The sequence below is a fragment of the Mirounga angustirostris genome, unplaced genomic scaffold (genome assembly GCF_029215605.1).
Source record: "Mirounga angustirostris isolate CCGP_5_RB_7025 unplaced genomic scaffold, mMirAng1.0.hap1 SCAF_1, whole genome shotgun sequence".
Lineage (NCBI taxonomy): Eukaryota > Metazoa > Chordata > Mammalia > Carnivora > Phocidae > Mirounga > Mirounga angustirostris.
Genome location: NW_026991709.1, coordinates 194,944,597 through 194,959,002, shown reverse-complemented (window position 1 = coordinate 194,959,002; position 14,406 = coordinate 194,944,597). Strand labels below are relative to the sequence as shown.

Below are 14,406 nucleotides of genomic sequence, written 5' to 3'. Positions count from 1 at the left end.
ACAGCACTCTGGTGTGTCGCCTCTGAGGGAAGCTGGACAGTGGCCGTCAGCGGCCCCAGACAATGCACAGGCCTCTTTGATGGCAAGAGCTCTGGACTCAGGAGGCTCTCTCCGGCCCCTTCAGGGGAGTGTGGTGCTTTTAGGGACTCAGGCAACCATGGCTGACGGTTGCCTTTGTGTGAACAACCGGATGACTGGGCCCTCAGGCCCCCAGAATGACCTTAACCTCCGCACTTTCCCCAGAGCCGACCTTAACCAACCCTGACCAACAAAGATCAGAGCTCACTGGGAGTGGGGTCAGAGCTCAGCGCCCTGATGAAGCAGACCTGGGAGGGGGGACGAATGGCCCTGTCTGGAATGAGGGGTGGCGGTGCTGGTGGCCCTGGGAAGCATGCAGGGCACTTGGGCAGGGGCATCATGGGCACCGAGTCCTTCTCTCCAGAGGGCTTGGGCTGTCATTGGTCACCTCCTACCCTGGATGCCAGTTGTCCCCAGGGCCAGGCAGGCCCACTTTGTTCGTGCCGAATGCTCGGTGCCTGGTCTGGAGCCATGACTTGTCACAGTTTCAGCCTGGCCGCTGGAAGGGCAGGTAGCACGAGGGTGGGCAGAGAAAGGCGTGGCCCAGCCTGTGGTCAGGTTTGCCTGGGCTAGGGATGGAAAGGGCATGGGGAGACATTCAGGACAAGCAGGAGGACCTGCCTCTGCCCTCAGGACTCACGTGCAGTCCTGTTGAACCCTCCGCGTGGTCCTGTTCACGTGGCTGTCATCCCCCTGGGCTGCGGCAGCCTCAGGCTGGGGGCTGTCTCCTGGTTTAGGCATTTACGGTGTTCACTCAGTTTTCTGATGTTGTAGGGGAGAGCATAAAGTACAAGAAGAAGGAGAAGGAGAAGGAAGAGGAGGAGGAGGAGGAGGAGGAAGAAGGAGGAGGAGGAGGAAGAAGGAGGAGGAGGAGAAGAAGGAGGAGGAGGAGAAGGACGTAGAGGAGGAAAAGGAGAAGGAGGAGGAGGAGAACGAGATGGAGGAGAACGAGAAGGAGGAGGAGAAGGAGGAGGAAGAGAAGGAAGAGGAGGAGAACGAGGAGGAGGAGAAGGAAGAGGAGAAGGAGGAGAAGGAGGAGAAAGAGGAGGAGGAAAAGGAGGAGGAGGAGGAGAAGAACGAGGAGGAGGAGGAGAAGGAGGAGGAGGAGGAGAAGAACGAGGAGGAGGAGAAGGAAGAGGAGGAGGAGAAGGAAGAGGAGGAGAAGGAGGAGAAGAACGAGAAGGAGAAGAAAGAGGAGGAGGAGAAGGACGAGAAGGAGGAGGAGGAGGAGCCGCTGGGCAATGAGCCCGATGTGGGGCTCCATCCCAGGACCCTGGGATCATGACCTGAGCCGAAGGCAGATGCTTAATGACTGAGCCACCCAGGTGCCCCCTGTGTATTCCTTCTGCACAGTCTGAGGTTAGGTCTTACCTCAATGACTTCAGGCCTCTTAAACACACAGCAACACTCAAAACCCATTAGTGCTTCCTTAGGTCAAATCAAAAGGTGGAAGTATAGTGGGGCGCCTGGGTGGCTCAGTTGGTTAAGCGACTGCCTTTGGCTCAGGTCATGATCCTGGAGTCCCGGGATCGAGTCCCGCATCGGGCTCCCTGCTCGGCGGGGAGTCTGCTTCTCCCTCTGACCCTCCTCCCTCTCATGCTCTCTGTCTCTCATTCTGTCTCAAATAAATCAATAAAATCTTAAAAAAAAAAAAAGGTGGAAGTATAGTGAAGTCATTCAAATGCAAACTACAGGATTCCTCACAAATTACTGGTATGAAGGTAGAAAAGATACAAAAAAGACCTTATAATATCATAGATTACCAAAATATTCTACAGTTTGCCCTAACAGAGAGCAGCTTTCCCAAGCTGCTGCAAAATGATCCTAAAATCACTAGCAAGAAGAAACAGTATAAGAATAAAGTTTATGTTTACATTGGCTCCACGTCATAATTTTTCTCCATGCTGGTTTCCTCAGAAAGATCTTTATGATACAGGCAATAATGACAGTGATATCTAAATCTTTCCACTCTTGATTCACCCTCCTCTGTTTCCTTCTGCTGTAGATCTTTTTGAAGCTGGGACCCGGGGTTGAGGTAACGCTGGTATTGAATCATTCGAATCATCCTTGCGATCCTTTCTTTCCGAGCAGTTAACAAAGTCCTTACTCCAGTCCTCCTCGTGCTGCTGCTGAGGATGCGCTCAACCAGCCCCTGTGGTTTCGTCTCTGTCCTGCTGTTGGGATGCCTCTTCTGGTAGAGGGGAAGGGAGTTTGAAACTAGAGTCGAGAGTCAATTTACCAAGGTTCTTTGTTAATACTTTGGAGATAGTTTGAGAGGCATCTGAGCCTTCCTGGGAATTCTCTTCACTGGGCATCTGAGATAATCCCCGGGCCCAGGTTGGGTAAAGCTGCTTTGGCGAATCGATTGGAAGCCCAGTCACAGACCGAAGCTCCTCCTCGATCTTCGGGGTCCAGTGGGAGGTGATGCTCAAGACTCAACTTGCTACGAAGTAGCCTTGGAAGAACTTTATAGCCCAGAAGGAGCGAGAAAAACCCAAACTCCAACAAAGTGTGGAGTGGCAAGAGAAAGAACAAACCTCTAAATTTCAGTCGGGCTTCCTCTTAAAACTACTGTTTACATAGTTTTAAACACATAAACACGGACTATCCCTTTGCCCTGGACTGTGCCATTGGAGGGATGGGAGGGAAATGTGTGGAGAAGTGCCTACCAGAGCTCATTTTTCCATACTATGAGGTCTATGTTCTAACAGGGGAAAAATCAAGAAATAGCAATATAAGCAAATTATTGAGAAATGAGAAGGTAAACAGATGAAGAATTGGCCAAAGGAACTGAAAGGAGGGGCCAGGGAGAGGGAAGCTCAGGGTGGGGGGCAGAACCCACCAGTTTTGGGTTACCAGCCTTGTAGTACTGTTCAACTTTTAAAACTTTGGACATGTATTATTTTGATCAAAAGAAAAATTGAAAATAAAACCAGGTAGGATTTGGATAAAGACTTTGTAAATCGCCCAGTAAATCACGAAGTCGGGAGAGAGCACAGCAGGGATCTGCGCTCAGGTCTGTGGCCAAAGGCATGAGAACTTGGGGTCACTTTGTCAAGACCATGGACTCAATCTATGGGCTGGGCAGCTTGCCAAGCCCCACCTCACAAAGGCTGCAAAAATGGGCTTGGAGCTTAAGGGGATGCACACCATGCCTTTGGGCAGGGAAACAAAGGCTCAAAGCCACCAGCCCGTGGAGGGCACGTCATGGCCGGGGTCAAGCGGGAGCAGCAGAGATGCCTTCCGGGCTGTTCCCTTCCTTTCTGCTTACTGGGGGCTTTTGTCCCCGAGTTCTCCGTGCAGTCAGGCTGATTAATCAGACGAGAGCTGGGGCATCAGTGACTTTCCCGACACTTTCTGGGAAGTGATTCCTTGGGGCAGATGCACATTCTCCTTCCGGCTGCAGGAGGCAGCGGAGCGTGGAGGGTCAGGTCCTCGTTGCCAGCTTGTGGTCACCAGGGACACCGAGGCCCGCTGTTCCTCCAGGGTTTCCCTGGCCTCAGCAGTGACCGGCCGCCGTGATACCCCAGTTAATGCTGACCATGGCTGGGTGCCTGGCATCATGTGAAGTCCTTTCCAGATGCGGGACCCCAGTGCAAGGAGGGGTTCGGCCCACTGGCAGCAGGTCCTGAGTGTGGGCCTCCAAGTTGGCCGGTCGGTCATGAACGTCGCGTGAGCTGGGCAGTCTTCCGTCCATCCCGGGCTTCCTCGGGCTCCGACTGGCGCCGAGGGGCCGTGACCAGCTCTGATACAGCAAGTGTGCTGTCAGGGTTCATCTGCAGGTGAAATGCAGAAGTAGGTCCGGTACGGAGAGGTCTCCGTGTCGGGATACTGACCACTGTGCGGTTTACAACATAGCAAAAAACAGGAGACAACCTTAAAGTGTATACACGTGGTAAAAGAGAGCATCGCAGAGGGCAGCAGAAGCAGGCAGGGCGCATGCGCTACATGCGAGGTGACAAGAGGCATGGACAGGAGGCAGCCTTTTAAACTGTCTGCAGGGCACTGGCTGCCCGGGGATATTTTTTTTTTTTTTTTTAGATCTCGTTTATTTATTTATTTTAGAGGAGGTGGGGAAGGGGCAGAGGGAGAGGGACCAGTAGACTCCCCACTGAGTGCAGAGCCCGACGCGGGGCTCAATCTCACGGCCCTGAGCTGAAACCAAGAGTAGGATGCTTAACCGACTGAGCCACCCAGGCGCCCCTGCAGGGATAATTTATAATTTACAATTTAATATTAAGAAATATATAAAATACGTAATAGTATCAGGAGATAAAATCACTTGTTATCAAGCCAAACAGTGCACGCAGATGTGTGACTCTGGTCCACTTCTCCTGTCTGAACACGGCCCAGGCTCCAGCCTCGGAGCGCACAGGTACACCCACTCTCCAGCCTCCCCTCCAGCCCCCAAGAACTGCTGCACAGTGACCTTTCCTTGGCTCCCATGATGGCCCCAGAGCAATAGTGAGCAGGGATGAGAATCTTCTGGAGATGGAAAAGAGGTCAAGTTAACCCCCAGGGTCTGATGTGGAGACAAAGGCAGGGCTGGAGTTAGAATTTGATTCTCAGGCTCCCTGGTTTTGCTGATTATCTGGATCAACAGCTGGTTCCAGGGCCAAGACCTCATCTCCCAGGCTGCGAGGGCAACTGGAGCCCTGGCGGGGGTTGGAGGGGTGGCCCACGGAGGCAGATGGGAATGGGGGAATCTGGAACAGCGGGCTGTGTGGGCCAGACCCAGGCACACCCAGGTCACAGCTCTTTGAGGAGGAGCAAGAGGAGGAAGAGGAAGGCCTGATGGACCCCCACCACTGAGATATGACCCAGATACCAAATGTCAACAGCCTTACTCCTTCCCCAAAGATCAGCGCCAGGCCCAGACATGCCTGGTGTCTGTGTGCTGTCTGAGTCCTAACTGTGGCCAGGACATATGTCCCTTCTTAGGAAACCCCTTCTTAACAGTAACACTCAAGACAGCACCCACTGGGTACCCCAAGAACTGGCCTTTCTCTTCCTCCCAACTGCTTCTGGAAGGAGAAAGCCAGTTGATCTGAACCTGGCACCGTCATCCCAGTCCAGCGAAGGAAAAAAAAGAAGCAAACACAGAGTTTAGAGGTTAAGTCTGATAGGCTAACTGCAGAGACAATGCTTGGTTTTTGTTGTCTTAGGGTGAGGAGGAAGAACGCCACGAGTGTTCTACCAGCTGTGATGAGTGGGTTCGGCTGAGGACCCTGGCAAACTGGTGAGTGAGGCTGTGTAGGGGTGCCAGGGCCCCGAGCCTAAAGCTGAGGCCGGGGGGAGCCAGTGCCTTTGGCTGCCTGCCCGCATGGCAGGACCAGCTCAGGCCTCTCCCTCTCCTTCCCACAGCGGCTGGCCCTCCTGGGACAAAGCCACGTTCTCTTCCAATCACCAGGGGCCCTGCTTCTTTCTGCTTTAATCCAAGGCTGTGGGGAAATCGAAATAACCAGCTGAGGCAATTTCTGAAATTGCTGAAAATCACTTAACCAGCTTCTGAAGCATCCCCTCATGTTCTGGGAAGCCGCTTAGGCTGAGCCCGAGAGAGGCATTTGCTGGCCACTCGTGGCCGTCTCCGGAAGCTGGGCCTTTGCCTCCCCGGGCCTGGCCGCCAGAGCCTGCCAAGATTTAGGAGGCCCAGGGCCTGGCTCTGCACAGTCCCGACCCACGTTCTCGCCCTCGTAAGCTCCCCCAGGCAAGCTGGGCCGAAGAGGGGCTTTCATTTTCTCTTCAATCGTAGCTTCACCTTCAAGGAAAGGGGAAAGAAGTATTTCTACTTGAAGAAAGGACTCTCAACCGCATACATGTGACTTCTGTGGGCTGGGGACGGGGAGGAGGAAGCAGGCATGGGTGAAAGCAATGTCCCCAGAGCCACAGTTACTCACTAACTCTGTTTGGCAGACTTACCATTTCACTCACAGGGCAAACACGAGGCTGGTGCTAGGCACCCCCCACTCAGGGCCCTACGTCCTCTCCTTGATTTCTGGCCACATCCTAGGAGGCAAGTGCTCTTACGGCCATTTTCAGATGAGTCAACTGAGGCTCAAAGGGAAAGTGCCTTGCTCAAGGTCACACAGTTTGAAGCGGGGCTGGATCACGCCCTTCTCTGGAGGAGCCCCCCCCCCCCCGCCCCCAACCCACCTTCCTGATTCTCAAGGGAGAAGAGCACAGGGCTGTTGGAAGAAAGGGAAAGGAGTGGGATGGGGACAGAGCAGCCTGGGAGGTCAAAAGCACAGGCAACGGGGCCTGACGGGGGCGAGGGCCCAGCAGCTGGGGAGGTGAGGACAGGTGTGAGGGTTGGAGGCCGGACAGCAGGGTGGATGGCAGCCACACTCCCCAGGGCGTCCTTAGAGTCAGCTGGCGCAGGTGCCGAGCAAAGGGACGGGGAGCTGTGTTTCCAAGGCCACGCGCTCTGGGTGAAGGCCTTTGGTGGGTGAGAGAGCCAAGGAGGAGCGGCGAACTCCCGAGTGTGTGACACCCCTGCTTCTCTCTCCTCTGCTAGCTCAGCCTGAAACAGTCCTGAGTTGGGCCCACAGGGCGGGAGAGTGGGGCCCGGGCGGCATGGAGGGGGTGGACGGTGCCGAGGGAGTAAGCCTGGCCGCGGGATCGGAGCCCAAGAGAAAGCTGGTGGGGAGGCGGGCACTCCGGGTGCGTGGGAAGCCGCTCTCAGAGCTGCCTCCGCCGGCCTGCCTCTGCTCTTCCACCTTCCCCAGGCCAGGAGGGGTGGCTAGGGACAGAGGAGGAAGCTGAGCGGAGGGCAAGACCTCCTGCAGAGTGAGGAAGTGGCCTGGGAGTCCTAGAGTCAGCCGCCTTCCCGCTCCTTGCTGGCATCACCTGGGGGCAAGGACACACACACACTGAGCGGGGGGAGCTTTTTCTTTGTAAAGCAACATCAGTTTTTGGTAAGATTGATCTCTCTCAAGCATTTCTTACCCAAGCTAATGCTAATGCCTGTGCAAAGGCAACAAGCTCAAATTCTTTATGAGGGACTGAGGCATGGCGGGACTTGTAGGGGAAAATGAGCCTTAGAAGGTCTGGGAAGAGCTTTAAAACATCAAACCCTGTAGATTTCAAAGTGTCTTTTTGTTTTTAACAAAAACACTCTTTCAAGCAAACTCTTAAACTAACCCCCAAATTTCAAAATGAATAAAAGAGGCACTGCTCCTCCTAGAACAGGAACAGAGCAGGAGTGGGGCCCTAGCAGTAGGAGCAGGGGAGGAGGAGGAGCAGGGGATGGAGGAGCAGGAGCAGGGCAGGAGGAGCAGGAGGAGGAGCAGGGCAGGAGGAGCAGGACGAGCAGAGCAGGACGAGCAGAGCAGGACGAGCAGGAGGAGGAGGAGCAGGAAGAGCAGGATGAGGAGGAGGAGCAGGAGGAGCAGGAGGAGGAGGAGAGGCAGGAGGGGCAGGAGGAGCAGGAGGAGCAGGAGCAGCAGGAGGGGCAGGAGGAGCAGGAGGGCAGGAGGGACAGGAGGGACAGGAGGAGAAAGAGCAGCAGGAACAGGAGGAGGAGCAGGAGGAGCAGCAGGAGGAGGAGGAGCACAGCAGGAGCAGCAGGAGGAGCAGGAGGAGCAGGAGAGGCAGGAGGAGCAGAGCAGGAGGAGCAAGAGGAGGAGGAGGAGGAGCAGGAGGAGGAGGAGGGCAGGAGGAGCAGGAGCAGCAGGAGGAGCAGTAGGAGCAGAGCAGGAGGAGCAGGAGGAGCAGAAGCAGCAGGAGGAGTAGGAGGAGCAGGAGGGGCAGGAGAAGCAGGAGGAGCAGGAGCAGGAGGAGGAAGAGCAGGAGCAGGAGGAGCAGGAGGGGCAGGAGGAGCAGAAGCAGGAGGAGGAGCAGAAGCAGGAGGAGGAGCAGGAGGAGGAGCAGGAAGAGCAGGAGGAGGAGCAGGAGGAGCAGGAGGGGCAGGAGGAGCAGAGCGAGAGGGGCAGGAGGAACAGGAGGAGCAGAGCAGGAGGAGCAGCAGTGGAGGAGCAGGAGGAGGAGCAGGAGGAGCACAGCAGGAGGAGCAGCAGTGGAGGAGCAGGAGGAGGAGGAGGGGGAGAAGGAGGAGCAGGAGGAAGAGGAGGAGAAGCAGGAGGAGCAGAGCAGGAGGGGCAGGAGGAGCAGGAGGAGCAGAGCAGGAGGAGCAGCAGTGGAGGAGCAGGAGGAGGAGCAGGAGGAGGAGCAGGAAGAGCAGGAGGAGGAGCAGGAGGAGCAGGAGGGGCAGGAGGAGCAGAGCAGGAGGAGCAGGAGGAGCACAGCAGGAGGAGCAGCAGTGGAGGAGCAGGAGGAGGAGGAGGGGGAGAAGGAGGAGCAGGAGGAAGAGGAGGAGAAGCAGGAGGAGCAGAGCAGGAGGGGCAGGAGGAGCAGGAGGAGCAGAGCAGGAGGAGCAGCAGTGGAGGAGCAGGAGGAGGAGCAGGAGGAGGAGCAGGAAGAGCAGGAGGAGGAGCAGGAGGAGCAGGAGGGGCAGGAGGAGCAGAGCAGGAGGAGCAGGAGGAGCACAGCAGGAGGAGCAGCAGTGGAGGAGCAGGAGGAGGAGGAGGGGGAGAAGGAGGAGCAGGAGGAAGAGGAGGAGAAGCAGGAGGAGCAGGAGCAGGAGGAGCAGAGCAGGAGGAGCAGCAGGAGCAGCAGGAGCAGGAGAAGGAGGAGCAGAGCAGGAGGAGCAGGAGGAGGAGCGGGAGGAGGAGGAGCAGGAGCAGGAGGAGCAGGGGGAGCACCAGGAGCAGGAGCAGCAGGAGCAGGAGGAGCAGGAGGAGGAGGAGCAGGACAGTGCCTGCCCCTACTCAGGCTCAGGCGTTACCACCACAGATCGCACGGGGCCCTAGGATCAGGGAGGATCCGATTGCCAAGGTAACGGGCAGACCCCCAGTTCTGCCACCTTCTTCCTGGCTGGGTGGCCCAGGGCAAATGAAGCGAGTTCTCTGTGTCTCAGCTTCCTCACCTGTAACACGCAGACAACAGATAGCACTGGTGCGGAGATCTAGCCCCTGACACCGCTCAGGCATGTGGTCACCCAGTGCCTGGCACATGGTCAGTGCTCCATAATTGGCGGAGCGAGAGGGGCTTGTTCAAGGTCGCCCAGTGAGTTAGGCAAGGGCAGCCAGGCTGCGCGGTAGAACGACGGCACGTGCACATTGCCACATGCCGTTTAGAGCACCCAACCCGGCTCAACCATGCTTCCAAAGGCAGAGGGGGACGCCAGTGGGTTTCCTCAGTGACCGTGCAGAGGGAAGACACACGACAGGCAGAACACCTCTGGGGGCCTGCCACCCGGAGCCTGGCTCTCAGCCCTGTGCTTGCAGGTTTGCTGCAGGAGAGCTGAGAGGGGGCGACGACAAGTCGCCAGAGTGCCTGGGCGTCATGCCATCACCCCGCTGGGGAGCTGGAGGGCCACATGATTTCACTCAAGGATACAAAAGAAAAAATGGCAAGGAGCTCTGTCCCTTCTATTGCCCCCCACAGCCTGACATCTGCACACCTGCAAGACATCCTCTTGTCACCCGAGAGATGCCCCTCAGGGATCTCATGAGCTACACGAGGAAGAAAGGAATCTTGGACTCTGGTTCAGGAACATTAAAATGCACTCTGCTCATCTGGTTTGTTCATAAAATTGTGAATGCCCTAGGGGAAACAGCTATTTTCACAACATTCCCTAGTCTGGTTGAGATTATGTGTGGAGGAAAACATTCCCATTTTTGTCATGGCTACAGAGGTTTCCTTTTCCTGTGTTTTCATCGTCCCCCCTGCACAGCCAGGCCAGGCCCTGAGGAGGGCTGGACAAGAGCGTGCTGAGACTGGGGGACGCGTTAACCAGTGCAGGGCTGGGCGGGGGGCGGGGCGTCCGCACACCTCCGGGAAGGGTGGAGGCGCCTGCGTCACCCGAGTTGTCCCATAATCCGCCTGGCCACAGGGTGGAAGTGAAAAGGCCATCTGGGAGAGGCCCTCTGGTCCCCCGTAGGCCATTCTCTCTCGTGTCGCCTTTTGTGATTTTCAAAAGCAGGTGCAAAGAAGTGAGTGAGGGGTAGGTGAGCCGGGAACAAACCCGGTGCTGCCCTCAGTGAGTCATGCCTTCATCCCAGACCGCCTTCTCCCCGACACACGTGGCCTGGGGAAGCCACACATCCCTGGAAAGGGTGTCAGGGTCTCTCAGACACGAACCAGAAACACGCTGCTCAGCAGTCGTGTCCCTGCACACTGCCTCCTCTGATGGCCTCAGAGCCCTGCCTCGAGGCCCCGGTTTGTGCCACATGGTACAGATGAGAGGCAAGGACCGAGACCCCCCAGTTTTCCCGGCTCCTTTCCCACCAAGCACTGTGAACCAGGTGGCCTCAGCCAAATGCATTTGTCAGGCCAGGGCAACACTGACACAGTGGGGTCAACAGGGTCATAACTTTGGGACACATCTATTGGAAGGAGGGAGGAAATGAGACAAACCAATGGTGCTTTAGAAGGTCCCTTCACAAGTCAGCTGTTCTGTCGTGGGCCCTCATGCAGCTCCTGAGGTGGAGGGGCAAACCTGGATGGCGCGTGCCACCCTGCCCGGTGCCTACCCAGCGAGAGCTGACTGAACCGGGGCTCGGCTGCCCCAGGGCGGCCTAGCCGCTGGCTCACTTATGACTTTGACCCACAGCTTCTGCCCATTACGGATAATGTGGGCCAGCTCCCTTTCTCCTGCAGGGGCTTTGCGTTGGGAACAGAAGTTAAAGCTGAGAGGATTGGGGGCTGGAGACAAAAGAAAAGGTGAAAGAGAAGGTCTCATCAGTGGCAAAGCCCAGGCCTCTGCCCTGAGGCCGCACCCGGTTCTGAGGACTCCTCCTTGCATTGCCCACCAGCCTGACCCCCCCCACCCCAGCTGCTGGGCCCCAGGAGAGGCGAGATCACCCCAGCATGAGGCCGTAAAGAGCAGAGAAGGCCGGGAGCTGCCCTGGTGCCCGTGCCAGGCCTCCAGCCTCCCAGTCAGGTGGCTTCAAAGGCACCCCTCCCTCCTTCTCCAGCTCCCAGGGCCCCAAGTTCATTGGGCCTCATGGGTGCAGCGTCCAGGGGCCCTCAACTCCTGAGGAACCTGACCCGGCAACAGAACAGCATGCCAAATCGCCCACCACAACTTTGTGCACGCGTACGATCATTACGTTCGATGGCGGGGGGCGGGAGGGCGCACAGTGCACAGCACCAGCTGTGACAAGCTGTGGGGAGCTTCTCCATGAGGCTGCTGGAGCCCGCAGAGGCTGGTGCAGAGTTCTGGGTGCACTGACTCTGGTGAGGACCTAGTCAGGAGGGGAAAGACCGAACTCCCTACATTTCACCTCCAGCCCCTTCCGCCTAAGCCACACTGCCCAGGGATGATGGAGGAGTTGCTGGGCAAAGAACCGACTGCACTTTGGGACAGGGGCACCCAGCAACTTCTGTTAATTAAGAAGTATTTAGAAGCCTTCTTCCTTAGGCCCCTAAAGGAGGCCGAACAACACTAGGAGCCCAGTTTTCCAATTTTGCTGTGATGGACCCAGATAATTCTGGTTAAAAAGGAATTGACATTAAATAGCAGGACTGATAATGCCATGGTAATTGTGGTCAGACAGATGACGCAAATCAATAGAAGTCTTCCTTCCCCTCAAATCCTTCCCCCAAAGCATCTTTTTCTCCCTACCTTTGAAAGTTAATTAGCAAATGAAACACTGACATTAAAAGCTCCCTCGCCCAGGTACAGCAAGCACAGGCAGAACAGAACAACAGCATCTGATCGGCTCACAAGTCCAATGTCCAAAGTAAATACAGGGTCCAGCACCTGATAAAGGTGAGAGCGTACCCTGGACTCGCCCAAATCACACTAAAATAACACACTTGCCCTACTGGCCCAATACCTGAGCCCTCACCTAGGGAGCCAGCAAGGGAAAGCTCCAGAGGCAGCAGTCAGGCCCACCTGCACTTCCAGGAGGCGGCCAGGGGGTGGAGGCAGAGGTCGGTGAAGTGCAAAGAGCCGGCTGCCTCCGCCCGACAGCCCAGGGGGCAGGCGCTAGTGGTAAGTAAACAGGCGTTCGCAGGGACTTTTCCTACCGACAGGGAAGCAGGTGGTGGGAAGGAGCCCCGGGCTGCCGGCCTAGCTGGCTACCTTTCGAGAGGAGCGGCCCTGGGCTGGCAGTGGCGCCAGCGGGACGGCACGGGACGAGGAGACACGGGGCAGGGACTGTCAGGCCCAGCTGCCCTCCACGCTGGAGAGCAGAGCAGGAACCGGGGTGGGCCTGCTCCCGAGAGCTGGGGGGCTGGCAAGGTTCGGGCAACAGGGACTCTTCCTGGAGCAGAGAACGGACATTGTGAGCCGCTGGTCTCGGGCCCTGACGCAGGTGAGGGCGATGGGGTATGCCAACCTTGGTTCGCCAAAAAAGCTGATCCCAGAGCCCTGCCCGCAGACATGGTCCCAAAGGTCTGCAGTGGGTCCTGGGAACCCACATTTCTGACTTGGAACCAGGCAATTCCGAGGCAGGTAGTTTAAAGGCCATGCTTGGTGTCTGGGGTCAGGTGGGCATGGGGTGGGTAACAGGGCTCTAGGGGAAGGAGTGGTGGTCAAGGGCAGCAGAGAAGGAACTTGTGAGGGCTAAAGGCCCATTTCTGTGCACTCAAGAGACAAAAGTGCATGAGAGGGAGGGAAGGCTGCCTCTGTGTGCCATACCCTCTCCCCCCGGCTCCCCACCATGGGACAATCGGTTCTTCTGAGACAGCCTGACCGTGCCTCATAAGCGCATAACCACGGCCATGTTTTTGGAGGGTCTCTGACTGACAAGTGATATCTTACATTTAGTTACTTTTCCAATTAGTGGGATGCATTCTCCCTTTGAATAGATAAAAGGCCCAAGTGCCTGGGTGCTAGTCTCAGTGCACTGGTGGGTCTTGATCCTTGGCCCTTCGGCTCTGGCTCCCAGCCAGTGGATTTACATGTGTGCATTTTAGGCAAACCACCATCTGATGCAAGGTGCCCTGCTCTCTGGGTGTAAACAGAAAGCTTGGGACATCAGGGCCAGATGATCACTGTTATCATCCAAGTTTGCGCAGGTAGCTCTGAAGGTCAATCACACCCAAAAGGAATTAATATATTATCGAAAGAAGAAAAATGCTTTGTCACCTCAGAACAATGCCCAGTGACGTTGCCTGCTGGGTGTAGGGAGCTGGGCCTCGACCTGGAGCAGCCAGACTCCCAGGCTTGCCACGCTGGTCCTGAAGCTGGCATTCGGGGTTACTGACCAGCGCTGGAAGCAACGGGTCGGTGGGAAGGGCTTGCCTTAAGCACATACCCCATTTTATTCTGAAGGGAAATCGTACATCACTTCACCGTGGGCTGCCATCTGTGCAATCTTCACATGAGCAGCGTTCCCTTCGGGGGCCAAGGTAGCTCACACTGGATCGCTGCTTCCTTCAGAGCCTTCTCGTTCAGGTGGCTGGGCCAGCGGTCTCACACCAGCCTGCACTGGCACTGGGAAGGTGGTCCGGGGCATGCAGCAATGACGATGAGGGGTATGACTCCCCCCAGCTAACTCTGGGAAATGTGACCCACAAGACTCCGCATTTCCATTTCCTGGACTTCTCATTGAGAAATGTCGTTCCCTCTCTAAAAACCCCAACCACAGTGTTTGCATGGGAGAAGCCACAACTCCTGGGCCACCTCTGGTCTCATCCGGTGCACACCAGGTCTCCTTCCTGCTTTTACAGAGTAAGTGACATATTCCTGCGACATGTAATATGGCCACATCTCTCTTTCTGGGCCAGATCATTGTTAACTATTTCATCCAAGATATAGCTGGTTGGCTTACAGAGCTCCTTAGGTCAATCACGCCCAAAAGGAACACATTAACCAAAAAGAAAAATGTTGATGAGAACAAAATGGTGACAAAAATAAGGTATCCATTTTAAAAGAGCTGTTGGTCTTCCCTTAAAAGTGGAACTCCTCCTTCCTGTTTGTTTGAGGCTTCAAAGGGATGGTGTTTGGGCTGGCAGTTCTCTCCGACGTCTCGCCTGCCGGCATCGGTCCTCCCCCGCTGCAGACCCCTCAGCAGGGCTCTCCTGCACAGCTCATGAGATCCGCCCACAAACCCGCCCCACAGCTGGTCCACGTGTCACAGGTGCCAATGCCTCTGAGGTCACGAGGTTTTGTCAGCCAGTCTGGACACACCTAACTGAGTCCTCACAAAACAGATCAGCTTGGTCTCCGTGAGGAACGCTGTCCCAAGAGTCATTCCCAAACAGAAGGCCCCCACGGCGACGTGCGCCAGCCTGGCTGGCCAGCCCTGTTCACAGCAGAGGAACACCTGCGAGAGAACCCACCGTCACTGCCCTGGCCCCTCCACCTGTACCTCCTAC

The 14,406-nt window shown here is 56.4% G+C and overlaps 1 protein-coding gene across 2 annotated transcripts in view; it reads right to left on the bottom strand.

Moving 5' to 3' along the window:
- Window positions 1–1,761: 1,761 nt before the first annotated feature.
- RFT1 (RFT1 homolog) overlaps window positions 1,762–14,406 on the bottom strand; it is a 51,512-nt gene continuing 38,867 nt past the window's right edge. Inside the window, exons 13-14 of one of the 2 annotated variants that reach the window (XR_008505119.2) lie at window positions 13,175–14,354; window positions 1,762–3,854 (exon numbers count right to left, since the gene is read on the bottom strand). Coding sequence is in view for 1 of the 2 variants with exons in the window: in XM_045862181.3 (XP_045718137.1) it covers window positions 14,187–14,354 (168 nt within the window). In the remaining variant the exon portion in view is untranslated. Of the gene's footprint in view, window positions 3,855–8,853; window positions 14,355–14,406 lie in introns of those variants that run through there. The other variant, XM_045862181.3, reaches the window with a different exon arrangement.